General features: G+C 51.8%; 2 protein-coding genes across 7 annotated transcripts; one reads left to right on the top strand and one right to left on the bottom strand.

Annotated features, from left to right (window-relative positions):
- Positions 1-405: 405 nt before the first annotated feature.
- BCS1L (BCS1 homolog, ubiquinol-cytochrome c reductase complex chaperone) lies at positions 406-5294 on the bottom strand. 2 transcript variants are annotated; one of them, XM_059052134.2, is made up of 8 exons: positions 4196-5294; positions 2620-2988; positions 2379-2518; positions 1972-2166; positions 1603-1666; positions 1195-1364; positions 860-977; positions 406-718 (listed from the first exon to the last, which is right to left on the bottom strand). In XM_059052134.2, exons 2-8 carry the CDS (start codon positions 2937-2939, stop codon positions 466-468), a joined length of 1260 nt encoding a protein of 419 aa, XP_058908117.1. In that variant the 5' UTR covers positions 2940-2988; positions 4196-5294; the 3' UTR covers positions 406-465. The 2 variants fall into 2 exon arrangements, with proteins under 2 accessions (XP_058908117.1, XP_066882981.1); XM_067026880.1 differs by having other exon boundaries at positions 4427-5292.
- On the top strand, positions 4366-22757 carry ZNF142 (zinc finger protein 142). Of its 5 annotated transcripts, none has more exons than XM_067026872.1 (11): positions 4366-4569; positions 4844-4987; positions 5099-5216; positions 6537-6850; positions 10060-10659; positions 11754-11918; positions 12830-13654; positions 16007-16184; positions 16926-19848; positions 20487-20592; positions 21868-22757. In XM_067026872.1, exons 4-11 carry the CDS (start codon positions 6571-6573, stop codon positions 22335-22337), a joined length of 5547 nt encoding a protein of 1848 aa, XP_066882973.1. In that variant the 5' UTR covers positions 4366-4569; positions 4844-4987; positions 5099-5216; positions 6537-6570; the 3' UTR covers positions 22338-22757. The 5 variants fall into 5 exon arrangements, with proteins under 5 accessions (XP_066882973.1, XP_066882974.1, XP_066882972.1 ...); XM_067026873.1 differs by having other exon boundaries at positions 4490-4569; positions 4836-4987; positions 6683-6850; XM_067026871.1 differs by having other exon boundaries at positions 4490-4569; positions 4836-4987.
- Positions 22758-23111: the final 354 nt, after the last annotated feature.

The raw sequence follows: 23111 nt of genomic DNA, 5'->3' as shown, positions 1-23111 counted from the left end.
TCCCAGCAAGACGAGCAAGGCAGAGTAGCCACAATCTTGCTCTGAAGTCTGTTCTCCCAAGAAATTGGGGTCTGGATAAAGAGGAGTCTGACATCTCAGCTAGTATAGTGGATTCCAAGGAAAATTAGTGGAGGCCAACATTTAAGAAGAATATGCAGGACCCACCCTGCCCCATAACCCACTGTGCATACACCCACATCTATCTATCTGTCTATACTTGAATGAGGTGGAGGATGGTACTTGCCCGTTTACTACGGTCTCTCTTCTTCCCCCTTTGTCTAAGGCAGGCTGTGCCCCCAGCATTTGCATATGTGGACACCTGATGGCCCCTGAAGGCATGTGTTTTTGGCCCTTGCTTTTTCAAGTGCCAACACTGGAAGGTAGGAGGGAGGTCAGAGAACGGAGTAGCATGGCAGGTGTTTATTGATCTCCTAGAGGAGGAGAGGGCTGGGCATAGCCCAGTTGTCACCTCCTCAGAGACTCCACATTGTGAATTGCCCCTGCAGGGTCACTTTTATAAAGCATGAAGTAGCCCTGCACCTGGGCAGGACTGATCTGAGTTGTAGCTTGAAGGACACGATCTGCAAAGGTCTCGGCCAGGGAAGCTGCTTGCCCTGGATAGAACCTCTGGAACATCTGGGTCAGCTGCCAGCGTGAGCAGTGGCCCACGTACTCCTTCAGGTCTACTCTCCCAGGGCGTATCAGGGCAGGGTCGAGCCTAAGAGAAGGCAGCAAAAGCAGATTCATGAGCAGCAGTGCCACCAGCACCCCCCAAAATGGTCCCGCTGAACCTCCTGATCCTCCTAAGATGGTGAGGGGGCGGAATCTTGCCTCCCAGTCCGAGTACCTCACTCCTCACCTGTCAACATGGTTGGTGGTCATGAACACAATGCGGGCCTCAGTGGAAGCCACGCCATCCAAGGCGTTGAGCAGGCCGCTGAAGGTGAGACGCCCTAGACCTTGGTACTTTACTGGGTCTGGAAGAAGGCAGAGATAAAGCGTGAGTGATCATAGCCCTACTTAAAATTAACATCCCCTTCTACTCCTTACTTACCACGTCCCCCTACTTATCAGTGTGTCTTGTGGGCTCGCATTGCTAACCCAGGTGTCCTCCATCAGCTCTCTGGATTTCTCCTTTCTTCCACTGTTCCTCATTTAGAAACACTCCCCCTTCCGTCAACTTCCCTCACTTACTCTCCGCAGCCAGGTCTCGACTGAGAAAGGCAGCATCCACATCCTCCAGGAGCACCAGGCTCTGCTGCGGTGCCACGCTCAGCAGGTGGTTGAGCCGGTCATCAGAGAGGCTGGAGTCTGTGAGGCTCAGCAGGCAGATGCTGTGCTGCAGCTCCCCAGCCAGGGCTGTGCTATGGAGGAGGGATGACAGGTAATGGGCAACCTGGGAGCTGGCTCTTGGGCCCAGCTGCTAGTTCCTCACTGTACTAGTTTTGTCTCGGAGGCCTAAACCTTTCGCCATACCCCGCTAGTGTTCCTCATGTCTCACGTTTATCCCAGTTCCTGTTCCCCACATTTATTTCCCTTTCCAACCCCAACAGTCCAGTTTCTCTCCAGTTTGAGGGTTAAGGGAAGTTTGACTCTACTCACATAAAACTGCTCTTTCCACAACCAGGGGGCCCATAAAGCAGGTAGCCACGTCTGTAGGGAATGCCTACGAATACAGCCGGGATGACTGTCAAGACCTAAAATGAATCATGTACTCTGCCCCAGGTGTCCACCTTCATGCCCAACTCTGCTCCCTGGAGGCCTGATGACTTTGGCATTGGAAGAAATCATTCCCGTAGACAACTTTTCTCTCCCCTTCGTCTATGGGAATTAGGCTAGAGCTTTATATTTGCCCACAAATATAAAGCGCTAGCACACAGCTTTATATCTGGCCAAGAAAGACCAGCCTGTTCCCTCCTGTTCTAATACGACATCAAAAACAACCTAGCCAAGACCCCAGCTGCTTCTCACCTCTGTCAGTGTACCACTTGGGGTTATCGATGAATTCCCTGATGTCTCTGACAATTCGGTCAGCCAGACCCTGTTCTAGAACCACAGAATTCAGTGGCCGCCGGCGGCGTGGATAGCCAAAGGGGCGCCATTCAGAGCCCACAGCTGTGTACATCACTGTCTTCCCTTCCTCCTGCTGCAAGGCTAGCTCTCGAGCTGGGAGGGGGGAGATGAGACAAAGCCAATAATTCCTCTTTGCCATGCTACTAGGCAGAGCTGTGCCAAAACAGTTTCCCTAGCCACCTACTCCCATGGTCTCAAAGCCTCCTGTTCCTCCTCTCCAAGCTTCTCTTCCTTTGATGTCGAAGACCCCATCCCTGCAACCACCACCACCCGCCCCCATAAAGCCTGTCTGTGCCATCCCACACCTTCCTCCAGGATGTTGAAGAAGACCTTTCGGTCAGTGCCCAGAGCCGTGAAGGTGACAGATTCCCAGGGGGTCCCCGTCTGCAGGTCTATCATCTGCATCTCTCGGCTCCGTTCTACCCGGATCCATTTCCCTTGATACCTGAATAAGAATGGTCAAAATGAGGTGAACTAATGGGTCAAACCCACCTCCCCTCATTCTCCTTTTCTACTCTCAGAGCCCTCTCTGGTTCCCAGCCTTACCAGATAAAGTGGTTTCCAGGGCTGGGGACAAATTCAAATTTAGTGGAGATGCGGCCACTCTCGTGCTGAAGGTACGAAGTCTCGACACTGAGGTGCTGAGTTCGGGTACTGTGGCGGGTGAGCCAGCTAAGCAACCAGGCATAGCTCCTGTCTCGAGCAGGGACTTCCAGTGTGATCATGTAATGGCGCCGGAATGCCACCAGACCCAGCTGGGCACCCTTCCGGGCCAGAGCCAGGGCTGTGCCCACACCCACCAGCCCAAATCCAGCCCCAAAGTAGGGATTGTCCTTCAGGGCCAGAACAAAGTCTGTGAGGGGCATCTTGAAAGGAAAACACTGAATCTTACAGGCCCCAAGGCATTTTCAAGACCTGGGGGTGGGGAGCAGTGGAGATGGGACAAAGCACAAGATTAGTTTAGAAAATGGACTCTGAAATTCCTCCCCAACCCCCCCCGCCCCCCCCTGCAGAAGCTGGGAGCAGGAAGGACAGGTTAGCATTACTGTATGCTTCAATATCCTCCCTTTGTGGGGTGGGGTTGGTGTTGGAATGCAAAGGATGGACTCTGGGCCACTCGCCCCATTTTGCCTTTCATTATCCTGTTCATACCTGTTCCCTGCCAGACGACTATGGAGATTCCTTAAACCTGAGAGAACAATATAACCCACTTCACATCAGGATAATAGATGGACAGAATTTTTGTGGTCCCTGGGACCAGCTGAGTTAGAACCCTCTCTACCCTGTCAACCTGTCAGTAACCTCATGCCTTGCTATTACAAGTCATGTACTTCAAATATCCTCTCCTCTCCTTTACATGCTAATGTCCTGTTTAGCTCTTTATTACCTCCCACCTAAATTGTCTCTTCAAAACTAATTTTAGTTCTTGAAGTGGCATCTTAATGGGTCTCCACGTCCTGCTTCACCAAACTGCTACACAGGGGTCCAGATCTTTCTTCATAAGGGTCTACTTCAATCCCACCACTTTCCCTACTCCAACACCTCCAATGACTGGCTCTCAACAGATCCCTGAATTAGGTAAAAACTCCTCTACCTCCACCATACGGGGCCCACCTACCTTCAATGGCTTAGCTCCTAATACTCTCTGTTGAACAAATATACAAACCTCCCTCTTCCTTGCTCAAGCAGTTCTCTTTACTCGGAATGCCCATTTTAATTTATTTCCTCCATTGTCTCCAGTTGAAGTCCCGCCCATCTACTTTCTCCAAGGAGATTTCCTCCAATTCCACCCCCAATAAAACGTGACAGGGCCTGATTCTAGACTGTAAGATCCCGATGGGTAGGAGGTCAAATCGTTTCTAGCACACCTCACCCGCCCCCCCTGACACTTTGCTCTACGCGTGGAACGCAGTGCGGTGAAGTGACAGCAGTGACCTCCGCTGAAGCTTAGAACAGGATCCAGAATTCCAAAATTCGTATGCGTGGAAGGCTACAGACAAAGCCCTTCCCGCTCCCGGTCCTTGTCGGTCGCCCAGAAGCCCCCTCCCGAACCCCCTCTACACCCCAGCTCGCGCCTCTTGTAGCCGGGTTTGGAATAATCGGTCACTCCCACACCCCTTACCGCCATGACTCTCTGGCCCTCCCTCTCGATGGTTTCGGCCCTTAGCTCTTCAGGGAAGCGCCGCTTCGCCCGGCCCTCGAGTTGTTTCATCTACTTCCCGCCACACCCACCAAGAAGGCTATGCCACTCTGCTCCACAACTCTCGATGGTACTCTTTGGGCCTCAAGGTCAGGATAGGAGGTGGGGGTGGGGAACGATAGACAGAACCATAGAGTACTCCTCCAGACTTACAGAGGAAGAGAGAGCGGCCTCCAAATGCCCGCGGTCCTAGAGGGGGCTGGGCCGGAGGCGGTCGCACAAAAGGAGTCACGGGAGGCCGCTCCAGCCGCTGGTCGACCATAGAGACGAGGCTCCCGCCCGCCCAGGGCCGGGAGGTAAGCAAGCGGCAGCGGGGCGGGAACAAGTAGGGAGTGCGGGTGGAGCAGGCCGGAGGCAAAAGTTTCTCGAGCCTCAGGGTGAGGGGTGGGCCTGGGCGGTGGGAACGCCCGGGAGAAGTGCTGAAGGGAGCACGGCGACGAGCGAGGCCCCGGCGCATCACATCAGCCGACCCGGTTCCTCGGTCGCGTCACTGCCCTGGACCGCGCCCGGTTACCCGCTGCCTCTCCTTAGGACCATAAGCATGACGATGCTACATCCTAAGCCTTGCAGGTTACAAAACGGCTTTCCCATTTGCTGGCACTTGTGATTCCCGCTCCCGCCCAACGATGTGGACGCTGTCATCGCCTCCACTTTACAGATAGAAAAGCTGAGGCCCCGAGAAGCGAGGAGACTGTATCTGTCCAAGGCCACGCGGTGAGTCAGAGCCCACAGGAAAGTGGAAAACGGGTGCCTTGGTCCCCAGGCTGGATCTCATCCTTTTCCCAGGCCTTCTCTCTGCCTTAATTTGTCCTTTCTCTTCCTCAGTACCCGTGCCCCGAAGATAAGTTCATTTCTTCTCTTATGCCCACCTATGTGCCACCTCACTCCGCCTTCCAGCGGCTCAATCTAGACGACACCGCGTCCTCCTTGGCTCCTCCCTAAGGCAAGTATACTGCCCAAGCTGGAAGACTCCCGAGAGCAGCGATGATAAGTGGAGGCTGTGGTTTCCAGAGAATCCTCTGAGGACGGAAGTGCCCTGCCCTGCCACCTTCCGAATTTCCGTGCTGAGGCTTTGAGTTGCAGAATTCTCACCTGCAACCTGATTTCCTAGCCCTAGGCCATTACTCGACCTCCATAACTCAATTTCATGAAAGGATTACTGTCATTCTTATTAATTCCTGGTTATTTAGCTTAGACTAATTTTAGCCGTGTATAACAAGATATGCAATTTACTTGACATTCATCTCTCAGTTGTGTTCCAGTGTTCAATGTGAGGCCATAGTCAATTTGTTAGAAATTTCTCTAGGTGTGTTAACTTGTAAGACATCACTGATTTGATATCTTAGTAGAAGCCTAGCTTTGCTTTGATGCATTTCTATGTCTGGAGTTCTTCACTAGAATTCCCTTATTTGTCTGACTTGCATAGACTGTTGTGGTGTGTTCAGTGAAGTGATAACATCAATAAACTCCACTCAAAAAGCTCCAAGTCTAGGGAGGGAGACTGATAGGTAAACGACAGTGCAGTGTGACACAGTTTCTGACAGAGCTATGTACAATGTGCCGTTAGGACCTCAGAGACAGAAACTTAGATGAAAGGTGTCCAGAAGCCATCCTAGTGGAAGTGACATTTGTGCAGATTCTTAAAGGATAGTTAGGAGTTGGTTAGCCAGACAAAAGAGATGGCAAAGGGGAGAAGACCCATCAAGCCAAGAGAGGGATGTGTAAGGATATGGAAGCAGAAGAGAATGTGGTGAGTCTGGGGAATGGCAAATCAATGACAAGTTGAATCATCAGTTCAGAGACCTTTTGCGGAGAGAGGTGGAAGATGAATCTGGAGAGGTCAGCAGGGGCCAGATCATGAAGGAAGGGCTTTGGGCTAAGGAATAGTGAGATCATAAAATGTTAAGAGGGGAGGGGACCTCTGCGATCCCTTGGTCCCACCCAATTTTATTGCAGATAAGAGAACTGAGACCCAGATTGCTTAGTAATTTGACCAACATCACTTAGCTCCAAGAAACAGTCTTTAATATGTTGCCTACAACTTCTTGTCTCTTTCCTATATCGACTCCTATTATCATGTTTATGCTTTTTGTTGTAAACATGGTCATAAAAAGAAAATTTCTAGGTTAACTACGTATGGCATGCTGCCATGCAAGGAAATGCCTAATTGGGCAGGCACTGGGCTGTGCACCCACACCAAGTGGGAAGAAAGTGAGAGATCTAATTACATGTTGTTTGGTTTTTCTTCTGGTTGGTTTATCAGCACGTAAGAGGACATAGCACACAAGTTGGTGGTGATGACAGACCCTGTGTTGGACTCACAGCCAGCCAACAGCACTGGGGAGATGGATGGACTGTGCCCTGAGCTATTGCTGATCCCCCGACCTCTCTCTAACTGTGGACTCCTAGAGCCTGTGCAGAGCCCCTGTCCTTCTGGGAACACTCCACCTTTGCCTGCTGACCCAGGCTGCCTGCTGGTAGAAACCACAGCAACTGAAGAGGACACAGGGAACATGGAGATCATTGTGGAAGCAGTTGCTGGAAACCTGTCCCCAGGTGCTCCTGGAGAGACCCCAGGTACCAACACAGTTGCTAGCAGGCCGGTGAGACAAGCAACCCTGAGTTTTTGTCTGTGCTGTTTTTGATCGTTGTATATAAATATGATGAAGACACAAGGTAGCATCCTATTTTTATACTTAGAGATGTTGTAATTTGATTTGCAGTTGGTGAATGTTGATTGAAGTCTGGCGAGGTGGTGCACAACTTGTACCAAGCTCTTGGCAGTCTATCCCTGCGAGGGCTTCACGTCTGCTAGGCGGTAATCCAGAAGGGAAGACCTTTCTGACACCTCTGCCCAATCCTTACTCCTATAGTCCTCAAGGATTCTTTTCTCCATGTTGACCCTCCCACCCAGGAACTGCAACCAGGGATTAGGCAAAAGGCCCAGCCTCTCTCCACCACCCAGGGCTTGGCAGGGCTTCCTAGCAGTAATCTGGTATTTCCCTGCTCTAGTTTCTTGCGGATAACATACTTAACTCACCCGAAGCATGCCGTTAAGAGTGGGAGTTGAATAATTTATATTTACGTTAAAAGAAAGAGTCTCCCCTTTAATCTTCCCACATCTCAACTTCTTATTTTTAGGTAACTTCCCTATTTTGTAACTGTCGTCTTCCAGCTATAGTTGTACCATTTTTCCTTGGTAGTGTACAAAGAATACTGGGAAAGATTAGCTAGTTTGATCGTATAATATTTCTAAACTTTGATGTGGTGAAAGAAATAATAAATTTAAAAGGAACCTGGAAAAACATTTGCAATATATAAAACATTTGCAATATATAAGAAAGTTAAAAATCTTTAAAATTCAAAGAGCTCCACAATAAGAAAAAGAAACAGTATTTTTTTAGAAAGGGAGAAAAGAAATCTACGTGCAATTTACTAAAGAAGAAATGAAAATAGTTAATAACCATAAGTATATTTAATCTCACTAACACACAAATTCCAGTTTAACTATAAGATGCCATTATTTTTTCTCAACTTTGGCAGAAATTAAGCATTTTTTATAAACCTAGTGTTGGTGAGGCTATGGGGAAACAGATACTGTCTTATAGTTTATGGAATATAAATTAGCATAAGTTTTTGGAAGTCAATTTATGCATGTAACAAATTTTAAAAGACATGTAGTCTGACCTAGTAGTTCCACTTCTAGGGATCTGTCCTATAGAAAGAGTTACACACATGCACAAGGATGCAGGAAGAAGGATGTGTAGGGCAGCTTTATTTGTAATGGTTGGAAACAACCCAGATATTTATCAGTAAGAGCAAAATTTCATTTTGATTTACCCATGCTTTGAAGTACCATGAACTGGACAAAAAAAATTAGGTAGATCTAAATGTCCTACTCATAGATAAAAATATCCTTGATATATAGCAAGTGAAAAAAAAAATTTTTTAAGCAAATTGCCGGGGCTTCCCTGGTGGCACAGTGGTTAAGAATCCACCTGCCGGGCTTCCCTGGTGGCGCAGTGGTTGAGAGTCCACCTGCCAATGCAGGGGACACGGGTTCGTGCCCCGGTCTGAGAAGATCCCATATGCCGCAGAGCGGCTGCACGTCCGGAGCCTGTGCTCTGCAATGGGAGAGGCCACAACAGTGAGAGGCCCGCGTACTGCAAAAAAAAAAAAAAAGAATCCACCTGCCATTGCAGGGGACACAGGTTCGAGCCCTGGTCTGGGAAGATCCCACATGCCGCAGAGCAACTTAACTAAGCCCGTGTGCCACAACTACTGAGCCCCCGCTCTAGAGCCTGAGAACCACAACTGCCGAAGGCTGTGCACCTAGAACCCATGCTCTGCAACAAGAGAAACCACTGCAATAAGAAGCCCGCGCACCACAACAAAGAGTAGCCCCTGCTCACCGCCAACTAGAGAAAGCCCACACGCAGCAACGAAGACCCAAAGCCAAAAATAAATAAGTAAATAAACTTAAAAAAAAAGCAAATTGCCAAAAAATGACCCCAAAAGGTCTGAAAGGATATAGACCAAATTATGTGTGTGAGGGTGGGACGTGGTTATTCTTTATATAGTTCTGTTGTTGCACTGAATTTTTATTTAAAAAAATAATAATAAAGAGAAAAACAACCACCAGAATAAATGTAGGACAAACCTCAGCACCACCATTAACAGGCCTGATGGCCTTAACCTTGCAGCATCTCAGATCCCTCTTCTCATAGGGCAATTGGAGGACCAAGGAAAAGTGTTTCCTAAGCCTTTCTTTGTCAAGATCCTGCCAGTTGCTTAAGAAATGGCAGCATGTGGAGCAATTAGACCCATGCGCCACAATTCCTGAGCCTGTGCTGTAGAGCCCACAAGCCACAACGACTTGAGGCCCACGCACCTGGAGCCTGTGCTCTGCAACAAGAGAGGCCACCGCAATGAGAAGCCCACGCACAACAACAAAGAGTGGACCCCGCTTGCCACAACTAGAGAAGGCCCGAGCGCAGCAAGGAAGACCCAATGCAGGCAAAAATAAATAAATTGATTTTAAAAATAAAAATAAAAATTATCCAAAAAAAAAAGAAATGGCAGCAGTTATTATGAATGTGATCTGGCTCATCTCAGAAAGGATATCCTCCATTTTATGAATTACTGTGCCTTTGAAAATCTCTTCACAGAATTTAAAAGTAACGCTTTGTCATGTATGTTGCAGATATTTTCCTCAGATTGTCATTTTCTTCTTTTGGAAGTTTCTTCTTTTTTTTTTTTTGCAGTACGCGGGCCTCTCACTGTTGTGGCCTCTCCCGTTGCGGAGCACAGGCTCCGGACGCTCAGGCTCAGCAGCCATGGCTCACGGGCCCAGCCGCTCCGCGGCATGTGGGATCCTCCCGGACCGGGGCACGAACCCGCGTCCCCTGCATCGGCAGGTGGACTCTCAACCACTGCGCCACCAGGGAAGCCCTCTAATTTTTTATTTGGGCCAAACATATCGCCTTTTCTTAATGCTTTCTGGATTTGGTTAATACTTGTTACATTCACTTCACAAATACTTATGAAGTACCTACTTTGTGCCAAGTATTGTGCAAGATACTGGGAATCCAAACACACGTGCAAGATAGACCATCTTTGACCTTAGGGGGCTTTGAAAATCAGACTTAAGGTGTAGAATCAGACTGAAGTCCAACTCCATTCCGTGAATGTTAAAAGACTCACCTACATTTTCTACTGGTAACTAACTCCTCTCGGTCTTGTTCCGTCTGATTCTGTGCCTTTCTCTGTCGGTCCTCTGCCTGCAGGTGTCCTGGTAAAGGTGGTGGAGGTGTACTTCTGTGAGCGCTGTGAGCAGAGCTTCGCAGAGCCCACTCTGCTGGCCCTGCACCAGTGCACTGAGACCATTATACAGCCTGTGCAGGGCCTCGCTAGCCCCTCCTGCTCTGTAGAGCTGCCCCCCAGCAACCTCACTCTCCCTGGCCCTCTGCAGGGCCAGAGCCCACCAGATAGCCCCCTGCCATGCCCTGTGTGTAGACAGGAGTTTGCCCAACCCCAGGCCCTGAAGAGCCACTTCAAGATTCACCGGGGCACTCCTGATGCCTTCTCCTGCCCAGAGTCTGGCTGTGTGTTCTCTGCTCAAGATCGCAAGGGTCTACAGCACCACCTGAAGCAGACCCACAGGGCGCTTCCTGTGCCCTGTTCTTTCCGGGGCTGCCCCCTGCTCTTTGGGAGCCAGCAGGGCATGGAACTGCACCGGCAGGCCCATTACCCTTTCCACTGCAACCACTGCAGCTTCGTGGGCTCCAACATCAAACTCTTCCGGCAGCATCAGCGGAGTCACGGGGCCGGGACACAGGGACAACTGTCCGCTGTTCAGGGTCGTCCATCCCAGGAGCTGCTGCCAGGTATGAGGCCAAGGACCCAGCAGTATCCTGCCTGGATTGCAGCTGCCATCGGTCTGTAGCAGAGGCAGTTGTTACTAATGCCGTGAATGTCAGCCTGAATTGGAGAGAATCCGGGGTAGTGGCTCAGGAGGATGGGATTATTGGCTGACGTGGGAAGGCATCTAGACACCCCGGACCAGGCAGAAGATGTGGGACAAAGAGGAAGTCTTTGTCCATGACAATGAACGAAGTTTGGCTTAAGCTACACTGTGGCCTTGAAGTTACTTAACCAATGTCTCTTCTGATCCATTTCAGAACTTTCTGAGGGCAGAAGCTAAACTGCCCGTCAGTGGCTGTAGCCATTGGTAGAATGCCTGTAGACTCCCTGTTAGAGCGAGTGGGACTGGGCAGGAGAAGCTGGGGTTATTTTAAAAAGAAACCTTCAAGGGAGGTGGTGCTTCAATGATTCTTATTCCTCTTGGTCTCAGAAAGAGTGTGGGGTGAGCAGAGGAGCAGGAGGAAATAGAGAAACCAGGCCAGGGTTCTGATGAGAGAATTTGACTTGCTAAGACTGATTTGTGCTCTGGTACAAAGAGAAGATTCCTTTTTCCTGGGAAGAAGTCATACATCTTTGCCTTACTGAGGCAGCTGCCTCTAACTGAGGGAGAGAAGGAATGGATTTGAGAGCACAGGATGTGATCCTGAAGTGCTGAGTTGGGTTTCTCAGTAGAAGTTTAGAGGTCAGGGATGTTCGCCCACACTGAGCCACCAGCCATTAACCCTGGGGACCTGAGCCAGGGAAGTACAGTCTAGTCCGCCCATTCTCTGCCTCTCTGCCCCCTCCCCCCACTGCAGTGACCTCAAAGATCTTGCCTTCAAGGGGTCCAAGGTTGGTGTTACCTGAGGTTTGATTTACTTCAGACTGGAGCATCACTGACAGCTCAGCTCCTGGTCTTCCTATCCCTGTCTTGTGTGCGAATAAATTAATATGCTTAGAACCCCAGATTCCCTTATGCTAAATGGTGGGAGGTGATTCTTCCAGCCAGTAAGAGGAGAAGTACAGGCACTCAGCCCTGCATTGGCTCCTCTAGTCATCAAGTTCTTTGCATCTTCAGCTCTCAGAGTGTCCCCAGGAGAGGGAGAGCCTTCAGAGGAAATAGGAGCACCCTTGCCTGGACAGGAGTCAGCTGAAGAGGAGGACATAGAGGAAGAAGAGGACAGTGGCAGCCAGAACTCCCAGAAAGCCCTGGAGAAAGGCCAGGGGGCTCAGCGGTTGGAGGGTAATGAAGTGATGGGGCTTGAACCTCTTGGTGGTGGGGAGGAATGGACTGTTGAGGGCGTGGCATTGAGGCTCTGGGGTTTGGTTTTCTGAGTTTTGGTTCAGATCCTTCTGTCCCTAACATTCCACTTTGACATGTCTAGTGGGAAGGTGATAAATGGGCACAGACCCTGGTGACACAGGGTAAGAGTCAATAGAGTTTGCTCTTGGGGCTGGTTTTCCCCAGGCAGAAAGCTCTTTTGTGGGGGGGGAGAGGGTGATATTCATAGTATGAAGATGCCAGGGGTTTTTGACTGGCAGCCAGTCTTGTCTGACATTGAGCCCCCTAAGGTTGTTTTTCTGAATCCTTGCTTCCCAGTTTTCCATTTGAGGAGAACAGCATTTGAAACCCATCCCACAGGGAGCATATTTACCATCAGGTGACCAGGACGGATCTGATTATATTTATTACCAGCTCTCTCTGGCCCCAGTGTTCAGCAGTAGGAGTACTTCTCTTCCCTGTGCCCGCTCCCTGTGGGGTTCTTTTCCTTCCAACCAACCCTGCTGATTCTTCCGCCTGCCCTCCAGGTCAAGGACAGGAAGAACAAGAATGCTCCATCAAGATTCTTCTTTTGAGCCTTTCTAGATAAAAGCTCAAGAATAGTGGGTGGCTGGGTGAAGCACTTCTTAAAGGTCACAGCAGGGTCTGAGAAGTCCTTGTGATTTTGTTTCTCTAAATACTTGAATGACTTCTCTCTTCTTTGAGGCTACAAAGTTTGAGATGCTATTGTTTGGTTTCCTAGAAAGAAAGGAACAAGGCCATGCATGCATGCATATTTTGTCTGGGCAAATTGTGGTTCTGCCATTAACTGGCCAGCCCCGGACCTGTCAAAGAATCTCACTCTTAACCCTCCCTGCCTTTCCCTCTCCCAGGAGCTGTGGCTTCTGGCACCGAGTCCCTCTTCAAGACCCACATGTGTCCAGAATGCAAGCGCTGCTTCAAGAAGCGGACCCATCTGGTGGAGCACCTACATCTCCACTTTCCAGACCCCAGTCTCCAGTGCCCCAACTGCCAAAAGTTCTTCACCAGTAAGAGCAAGCTCAAGACCCACCTGCTGCGGGAGCTAGGCCAAAAGGCCCACCGCTGCCCACTGTGCCACTACAGTGCAGTGGAGAGGAATGCCCTCAACCGCCACATGGCCAGCATGCATGAGGATATTTCCAACTTCTACTCAGATACCTATGCCTGTCCTGTTTGCCGGGAGGAGTTCCGTCTCAGCCAGGCCCTTAAGGAGCACCTCAAGAGCCACACCGCAGCAGCTGCGGCCGAGCCGCTGCCCCTTCGCTGCTTTCAGGAGGGCTGTAGCTACATGGCACCTGACCGCAAGGCCTTCGTGAAGCATCTGAAGGAGACCCACGGGGTGCGGGCCGTGGAGTGCCGCCATCACTCGTGTCCCATGCTCTTTGCCACAGCAGAAGCCATGGAGGCCCACCACAAAAGCCACTATGCCTTCCACTGCCCCCACTGTGACTTTGCCTGCTCCAACAAGCACCTGTTCCGTAAACATAAGAAGCAGGGCCACCCTGGCAGTGAAGAGCTGCGCTGCACCTTCTGCCCCTTTGCCACCTTCAACCCCGTGGCCTACCAGGACCATGTGGGCAAGATGCATGCTCACGAGAAGATCCATCAGTGCCCTGAGTGCAGCTTTGCCACTGCCCACAAGAGGGTGCTTATTCGCCACATGCTGCTGCATACCGGTGAGATGGCTTCCACCCTTCCAACCATGTAATAGTGGTGATGATGGCAAACGGGAGCGTTTACTGTGTGCCAGGCACCGGAGGGCTTTGCGTACACTGCGCAGGACTCATCTGACCTAGTGTTCCTAGAGATAAATCTGGTATTTGCGGTTTACAAATAAGCCTTAAGTTGAGTGTCACTCAGCTAGTAAAGTGGTCAGGCTAGGATTTGCAGCATGTGGGATCTTTTTAGTTGAGGCATACGGGATCTTTTCGTGGTGGGATGTGGGATCTAGTTCCCTGACCAGGGATCGAATCCAGGCCCCCTGCAGGGAGCACAGAGTCTTAACTGGACCACCAGGGAAGTCCCGTGCCTCACCTTTAAAGCCCCGTCGGGTTCTGCCCACCCCTAATCAGGCATGGGTGGGTCAATACCCAGCCTGTTAAAGCAAAGAAACCCAGACCAGGACAGATACCTTCCTCTGCAGTTCAAATTTTGTGATGTGCTGTGAGAGATAGTGGGTGAGGGAACTGAGCCATCCATATATATTATAGCCTTGAAAGCCATGACACTGAAAACACGATCACGTCTGGTGACCTGAAAGTTGCAGGTTTTTCAACTCAGACTCTTAATTAGTTACCAGCATTACTGATGCTTTGAGTAAAAACCAAACCAGGCTTCCTGCTATAGCATCTTCCCATTTGTGATCTCTATGTAAGCATTGGTGGATTGACAAGACATTAAAAAATCTCATCAGGGCTTCCCTGGTGGTGCCGTGGTTGGGAGTCACCTGCCGATGCAGGGAATGCAGGTTTGTGCCCCAGTCCGAGAGGATCCCGCATGCCACGGAGCAGCTGGGCCCGTGAGCCATGGCCGCCGGGCCTGCGCGTCCAGAGCCTGTGCTCTGCAGCGGGAGAGGCCGCAGCGGTGAGAGGCCCGTGTACCGCAAAAAAAGAAAAATCTCATCAAAGATTCTTTAGATTGGGAGGACAGTTTTTAGGCAGCTTGTGGCAAAGCCATTGTTGTTTCCATTAAACAGTTCATTTCTATACAGGCTTTAGTCACAAAATCTCATTTTTCTGAGGCTTCTTGTACAGGCATACTTTATTGTTCTTAGCAGATACTGTGGTTTTTTTCTAAATCAAAGGTTTGTGGCAACCCTGCATTGTCAGGTGTTAGTTAGCATTTTTTAGCAATAAAGTATTTTTTAGATTAAGGTATGTACACTGTTTTGTTTGAATGTTACTGCACACTTAACAGAATACCATGCAACGTGTGAACGTAACTTTTACGTGTACTGGGAAACCAAAAAATTTGTGGGACTCACTTTCTTGTGATATTTGCTTTATTGTGGTGGTCTGGAATTGAACCCACCATCTCTCTGAGGTATGCTTGTGTAGTGCTTTATAGTTTTTTCATATGCATTATCTCATTTAATCCATAATAACGATCCTGTAAGAAAGGCAGGTAAAGATGAGAAACGCTGAACATTTAAATGGCCTGTTTCAGGATCACACAGCTGGTATCAGAAGCAGAGCCAGAACACCACATTGCTTGCCCTTCACCATAAGGAGAGGGGCAGGGTGGGTGGGCAGGGATAACAGGGAATAGTCCTGAAGGAACATGGCCCCAGCCTCACCTCTTAGCGCTACGTCTCGACCAGCGAACAGGGACAGCTCATCCTTGAGCCCTTAATCTTCATATCAACCATGTGAGGTCAGTATTTTTGTTGCCCCCTTTTTGGAGTCCAGGAAACAGACTTAGAGGGGTTAAATGACCTGCCCGAGGACACACAGTAGTAAACTGGGATTTGAACCACTGCCTAATAGCTCTATGGTTTCTCTGTGCCTCAGCTTCTTCCTCTGTAAAATGGGGTAATAAAGAGCTGTTGTGAGGATTCAGTAAGAGGAGGCATTTTTATAAAGTGCTCAGAAAGGTGCCTGGCACATAGTGAGCACAGTATAAATGTCAGCTATTAATATCTTTATTACTGTGTTGGACTCCGGAGTCAGAGTTGTTAACCACTATGTTGTATTGCCTAATTTTTTCTCCTCCTCTTCCACAAAACTGGAACGAATTGGGCTAAGTGGAGCTGTTGGCCATTAGTGCCAATAAGCTGTATAACAAATCCAGAATGGACTTGGAAGCTACTTTTCAAAAGCTGGGTCTTCGCTTTCCCCCTACCTTCCTTGGCGTCAGGGTGGAAGAGTGGTCGTCCCAGAGGGCTGTGAGGCAGCATTGACTTCTGCGAATAGCACCTCAGCATCCACTCCTGCTGGGCATCAGGTTGAGCCTGCTGGGGAGTACGGTCTGTCGCTCCCTCAGTCCATGTCTGACTTGTGTTCTCTCCCCGCTCACCGCCATCCCCACAGGCGAGAAGCCGCACAAGTGTGAGCTGTGTGACTTCACGTGTCGAGACGTGAGCTACCTGTCCAAGCACATGCTGACCCACTCCAACACCAAGGATTACATGTGCACCGAATGCGGCTACGTCACCAAGTGGAAGCACTACCTCAGCGTGCACATGCGGAAACACGCGGGCGACCTCAGGTATGAGCACACGCGTGCCTCCATCCCTGACCCGATGACCTGGAGCTAAGCTAGCCGCCTCTCAAAGCCAGCTTCCGGCCCCATCTCTCTTCTGGCCCCAGAGAGACTCCTCCGCACGGCCCTCTGCTCCTGTCATCTCGGCTCCGCTGCCTCTAGCTGACCTCTGCCTGTGGCCTAGTCTGCACGGTGCGAGCTCTCTGGGCTCAGGGAAGGGGGTGTAGACACAGAGTAGAGGCCCAGAGACGAAAGTGTCATTTGAGTTCTGAGTCCAGTCCTGGTGATGTAGATGGGCTACGCTTGTGGCTCCAGTCCTGGCCACGTCCAAATCCAGGCAAGTTCCCCTCTGACCTGTGGGCACAGCTGGCTAGGGGGTTTCTCCATGGCTTTCACGTCTCCGTGGGAGAGTGGGAACTAGGCACAGAAACCTGCCCCATGGGGCTGTAGCCATGTCGGCTCCTCAGAAGTCCACAGAGGTTGACTGATTCGTGATACCTTCCCTTTAGGAAGCAATGTAGAGTAGGGGGTAGAACACAAGCCCTGAAGCTAGACCGTCTGCCCTTCACTTCCTTGTAACTCGAGGCAAGTTACTAACTTCTGTGCCTTAGTCTCCTCACTAAGACGATTAAATTAGATGATGCATGTACAACACTGAGTGTAGAGCTTGGCCCATAGTAGGTATTTATAGAGTTACTGGTAGTTGCTGTGATTAATTTACGATTGTGATTTTTCCCTCCTCACCAGATACCAGTGCAACCAGTGCTCCTATCGCTGCCACCGGGCTGATCAGCTGAGCAGCCACAAGCTGCGGCACCAGGGCAAGTCCCTGATGTGCGAGGTGTGCGCCTTCGCTTGCAAGCGGAAGTATGAGCTGCAGAAGCACATGGCTTCCCAGCACCACCCCGGCACGGCCTCCCCACTCTACCCCTGCCGCTACTGCAGCTACCAGAGCCGCCACAAGCAGGCCCTGCTGAGCCATGAGAACTGCAAGCACACCCGCCTCCGAGAGTTCCACTGTGCCCTCTGCGACTACCGCACCTTCAGCAACACCGCCCTCTTCTTCCACAAGCGCAAAGCCCACGGCTACGTGCCCGGGGACCAGGTCTGGCAGCTTCGCCGTGCCAGCCAGGAGCCAGAGGGAGCCGGGCAGTGCCCAGCACCACCACCAGACCCAGAGCCCTCAAGTCAGCTGTCTGCCCAGCCTGAGGGGCCGGACCGCGACCCAGAGACGGTGGCGGACCCCGGCTTGGATCAGGCCCCGCCAGAGACTAGTGAGGAGGACAGTGCTGGGAAACAGGACGGCGATGAGGTTCCCCGGGGGCATGACCTGGTTGGCAACCCCAGTCCGGCGGAGGTAGATGAGGGAGGCTGCACGCTACACCTAGAGGCCCTGGGAGTGGAGCTGGAGCCTGTGGCCAACCCGCCCCTTGAGGAAATCACTGAAACAGCTCCTTTGGAGTTCAGGCCCCTGGATCCCTCAGGGCCTCTGAGACTGGAAGGGCCAGATGGAACTTTAACAGAGCTGTCTACCTTTGAAGGTGCTGGAACTTCTTCTGGCTTGGGTGCTGAAGAGTCCATTCTGGAAAAGCCAGTCTCTGAGCCCCCTATAAATCCCCCTTCCTCAGAGGAGCCCCCTAACAGCTGGGTGGGAACCTTCAAGGCAAATCCAGCCACTGAGACAGCACCCCTGCCCCAGTTCCGTGAATCGGAGTTATTACTCAAGGCCCTAAGGAGGCAGGACAAAGAACAGGCAGAGGCGCTGGTGCTGGAGGGGCGGGTTCAGATGGTAGTGATACAGGGAGAGGGGCGGGCTTTCCGCTGCCCACACTGCCCTTTCATCACCCGCCGGGAGAAGGCCCTGAGTCTGCACTCCAGGACTGGATGCCAGGGCCACCGAGAGCCCCTCCTCTGCCCTGAGTGTGGAGCCCGCTTCAAGCAACAGCGTGGTCTCAGCACCCATCTGCTGAAGAAGTGCCCTGTTCTCCTCAGAAAGAACAAGGGCTTGCCCAGACCAGATTCACCCATCCCTCTGCATCCTCAGCCCCCGGGCACGCCGGCCTCAGAGGATGCAGCAGGTGGGAAGCCCCCACCTGCACCATTAGAAGTAGAGGTCATGCTCCCAAAAGATTCTCCTTCCAAGCTTCCTGGGGAGCCAGAAAACATAGAGGAGCCTGTTGCCACACTCTCTGGCTCCACAGTCCCTCCTACAGAAGACTCCTCGCCCACAGAGGCCCCCGAGAAGTTCCACTTTGAGCAGGGCAAGTTTCACTGCAACTCATGCATGTTCCTTTGCTCTCGGCTTTCCTCCATTACCTCTCACGTGGCTGAAGGCTGCCGGGGCGGACGTGGCGGGGGAGGAAAGCGAGGCGCCTCCCAGACCCAGCCTATTGTGTCCCTGCTGAGCAGCAGGGACTCTGCTCCCCTGAGCAGTGGGAGTGCAGAGCGCAGCCCTGGTGATGGGGATGCAGCTCTGGTTCCAAAGCAGAAGGGGGCTCGCTTCTCCTGCCCCACGTGTCCCTTTAGCTGCCAGCAGGAACGGGCCCTGAGGACTCACCAGACCCGGGGCTGCCCCCTTGAGCAGTCTGGAGAGCTGCGCTGTGGCCTCTGCACGTTCACCGCTCCTGCTGCTGCTGCCCTGAGGCTCCACCAGAAGCGCAGGCACCCCGCCGCAGCCCCAGCCCATGGCCCCCGGCCCCCTCTTCAGTGTGGGGACTGTGGTTTCACCTGTAAACAGAGCAGGTGCCTACAGCAGCACCGGCGGCTGAAGCATGAGGGTGTGAAGCCACATCAGTGCCCTTTCTGTGACTTTTCCACCACCAGACGGTACCGGTTAGAGGCTCACCAGTCCCGACACACAGGTGTTGGCCGCATCCCCTGCAGCTCCTGTCCCCAAACATTTGGTACCAACTCAAAACTGCGCTTGCACCGGTTGAGGGTACACGACAAAACACCCACCCACTTCTGTCCACTCTGTGACTATAGTGGCTACCTTCGCCATGACATCACTCGCCACGTTAACAGTTGCCACCAGGGCACCCCAGCCTTTGCCTGCCCCCAGTGTGAGGCCCAGTTCAGCTCCGAGACAGCACTCAAGCAGCATGCTCTGCGCCGGCATCCCGAGCCTACGCCCCCTGTCCCTGGCTCTCCCACAGAGGCCACTGAGGGCCCCCTGCACTGCTCCCGCTGTGGGCTGCTGTGCCCCAGCCCTGCCAGCCTGCGAGGGCACACCCGGAAACAGCACCCACGGCTTGAGTGTGGGGCCTGTCAGGAGGCCTTCCCCAGCCGGCCGGCATTGGACGAGCACCGAAGGCAGCAGCATTTCAGCCACCGCTGCCAGCTCTGTGACTTTGCTGCCCGGGAGCGGGTGGGCCTGGTGAAGCACTACTTGGAACAGCATGAGGAGACTTCAGCAGCGGCATCCTCAGCTGGGGATGCTGGCCAGCCCCCTCTGCGCTGCCCTTTTTGTGACTTTGCGTGCCGCCATCAGCTGGTACTAGATCACCATGTGAAAGGGCACGGGGGCACCCGGCTCTACAAGTGCACTGACTGTGCTTACAGCACCAAGAACCGGCAAAAGATCACCTGGCACAGCCGCGTCCACACTGGGGAAAAGCCCTACCACTGTCACCTCTGTCCCTATGCCTGTGCTGACCCCTCTCGCCTCAAGGTAAGGTCAGGGGCTAGGGGGTCTGGGAATGGAAGGAATGCAGGCTGCAGAGTTAAACTACCTGGGTTCTTTAATCCTGACTCTTCTGAAAATTGGTGCCATGACTTTGGTCAAGTCCCCTAACTTCTCCAAACCTCAGATTCCTCATCTGTGAAGAGGGAATAATACTTCATAGGGTTGCTACAGAGATAAAATTCCGTAATACATGCTTGGCATGTGACAAAGGCGTGTAATCGTTTGTAGATAACCTAGATGATAATAGCTGACATTTATTGAGTACTTACACTGTATGTCAGACACTTAATTTTAATCCTTTCAAAAATATGAGATATACTTTTACTCTTTCCCATTTTCCAGATTAATAAACTGAGAATTAGGGGTAAGATTGCCCAAAGACACAGCTAATAAGTGGCAGAGTTGAGATAGGGCAGACCCGGGGTCAGCCGAAGGGGTTAGGGTTGCATCAGAGTGACTGGCCTCGGAGACCTGACTGGCAGCGGGGGAGAATGGGTAGGGTCGGTGCAGGGAACAGGATTATCTGCCACCAGTTTCTCTGCCTGCTTGCTCTATTTCCACATCCAGTGAGTACCAAAGGGTACACATTTTCTGGGTGTACTCTTTGCTCTTCCCTCCTCCAGTACCATATGCGGATTCACAAGGAGGAGCGGAAGTATCTGTGCCCTGACTGTGGCTACAAGTGCAAGTGGGTCAACCAGCTCAAGTACCACATGACCAAGCACACAGGTGAGTCTGCATGGTTTCGACAGGCCCGAGGGGTTCCCCTGTGCCTTAGCACACCCACCCTCCCTGAGGTGGTGTATGTCCTTACTCAGATTCGGGGTGCACAGCAGTATACACATCAAGGGTAGTAGGTAGACTGAAAAGCCAGAATAGCTTCCCAACCCACTGAAAGCCTATCAGAATCAGGAGAGAGGTGAACCTGAGAGTCTGGGCATGTGTACTTTGCAAAAGCTTCCCGGGGTATTATGGCACAAGGTCACCCACCTCCGGTTGAGAACCTCCAACTCAAACATGAGCGACTGAGCAGGTCTGCCTGGTCCCTACAGAGACAGGATGGAACTATCATGAGTGAGGAGAAGAAAGTAGAGGGTTCAGCTGTTATTTATTTATTTATTTTGGCTGCGTTGGGTCTTGGTTGCTGCGCGCAGGCTTTCTCTAGTTAAAGCGAGTGGCGGCTACTCTTCGTTGCAGTGTGAGGGCTTCTTATTGTGGTGGCTTCTCTTCTTGCTGAGCACAGGCTCTAGGTGCGGGCCCAGAAGTTGTGGCTTACTGGCTCCAGAGCGCAGGCTCAGTAGTTGTGACGCATGGGCTTAGTTGCTCCGCAGCATGTGGGATCTTCCCGGACCAGGGCTCAAACCAGCACTCATCCTCAGGGGACACCCTGCATTGGTGGGGGGATTCTTAACCACTGCGCCACCAGGGAAGTCCCTCACCTGTTTTAACTTGTCCTTTTTTTTTCTCCTGGGTACAGTCCACGAACCACATTTTCTCAGAGAAGGGTTAATGATGGTGTGCCGGTGATTGTTGCATGTGGCCCCCCCAAACAAAGGAATTAACCAGATGCATTTCAAGGCCCTCTGCCTCTACCCCTTCTGTTGCCTCTCCCGCTCCCCTCTTAAGCATTTTCTTTTACTTCTTGTGTTGAACAAGGGATCCATTTCAATGGATTCCCAATTCCATGAGTCCTCCATGACCAAAAAGGTGTTGGAGTTCCCCATGTAGAAACCCTGTCATATTTGAGTATTTATTGCCGTCAGTTGGCTACTTAGGGGTCCAGTTAGTTACCAGCATCCATCGAGCAGCCACTGTGTACAAGGGGCTATGTTGGGAATAGGACACACCAATGTCAGACAGGACTGGAACATTCCAAAGACACGGTCCTTAGGTTGCTGCTTGTGTTCCTTATGTCCCAGGATCACAATGACTCTTCTGGTCCCCTGATCCTTGTTCCACCGCCTTCAGGGGTGATGTGTTCTCTGTCCTTGCCCTGTCCTACAGGACTGAAGCCGTACCAGTGTCCCGAGTGTGAGTACTGCACGAACAGGGCCGACGCACTGCGCGTGCACCAGGAGACGCGGCACCGGGAAGCGCGGGCCTTCATGTGTGAGCAGTGCGGCAAGGCCTTTAAGACACGCTTCCTGCTGCGCACCCACCTCCGCAAGCACAGCGAGGCCAAGCCCTACGTGTGCAACGTGTGCCACCGTGCTTTCCGCTGGGCCGCCGGCCTGCGCCATCACGCCCTCACCCACACCGACCGCCACCCCTTCTTCTGCCGCCTCTGCAGCTACAAGGCCAAGCAGAAATTTCAGGTGGTCAAGCACGTGCGCAGGCACCACCCTGACCAGACTGACCCAAACCAAGGCGTGGGCAAGGACCCCAGCACGCCCACGGTGCACCTACACGACGTGCAGTTGGAGGATCCCGGCCCCCCTGCTCCTGCTGCTCCCCCCACCGGACCTGAGGGCTGAGGGCCTCCCCCACCTCCCGACAAGAAGAGGGTGTGGGCCCAGATGTGCAGACTGGAACCAGAGCTAGCCTGAGGAGCTCAGGGCCAGAAGAAAGGCTTGGCTTCAGGGTGTCCGAGAGGCTGGAACCCTCCTGGGACTCTGGCTGTAGTACTTGGAAGTTGATATAGAAGAGAGACCTGGACCACAGATTGACTTCTGTTGAGGCACATTGTGTTTTTAACCCGTGAGTTCCTAACTTCTTCACCATCACTCCACCAGAGTCCCTGGCTATAAGATCGTGGTTTACCCATTTCATCTTTTCTTTCCTTCTTACTATGTCAAGTCCTATTTTCTTTCAGCATCCTCAGAACAGTTGTATCTAACCGCATGTGCTGTTGTGCCCACTGCTCTATAAAGCATGCTTAAATGATGAGTAGCTTATATAGACTCGTCCAAGTCCCTGACTTAACATTGCCAGGCTGTCATCTCAGTCTGCCCTGTCCCCTCTCAGGCCTCTGTCTCTCCTTTGTCTCCTTCCGTCTTCACTGAGCGATTGATTCTCAAACACCCAGGTCTGCCTCCTCTCTGTCCTCGAGCCTGAATCAGCCCTTGCCCTGCTCCCTATTTCTGAGTCCCTTTGTCTACCTGTAAAGGGAGGATTGCCACCCACTAAGCCTCCTCGTGGAAACAGCTTTAATTCGGCACCATCCTGACTGGCTCAGCTGCTGCACTAGAGTTAAAGCACAAGGATAGGGTGAAAGACAGACAACTGGGAAGGTAAATCTCTAACCCAGG

This window comes from Kogia breviceps, chromosome 2, assembly GCF_026419965.1.
Source record: "Kogia breviceps isolate mKogBre1 chromosome 2, mKogBre1 haplotype 1, whole genome shotgun sequence".
NCBI lineage: Eukaryota > Metazoa > Chordata > Mammalia > Artiodactyla > Physeteridae > Kogia > Kogia breviceps.
Note: the sequence above shows the minus strand (reverse complement) of the source record. Positions and strands in the feature narration are given on the sequence as shown.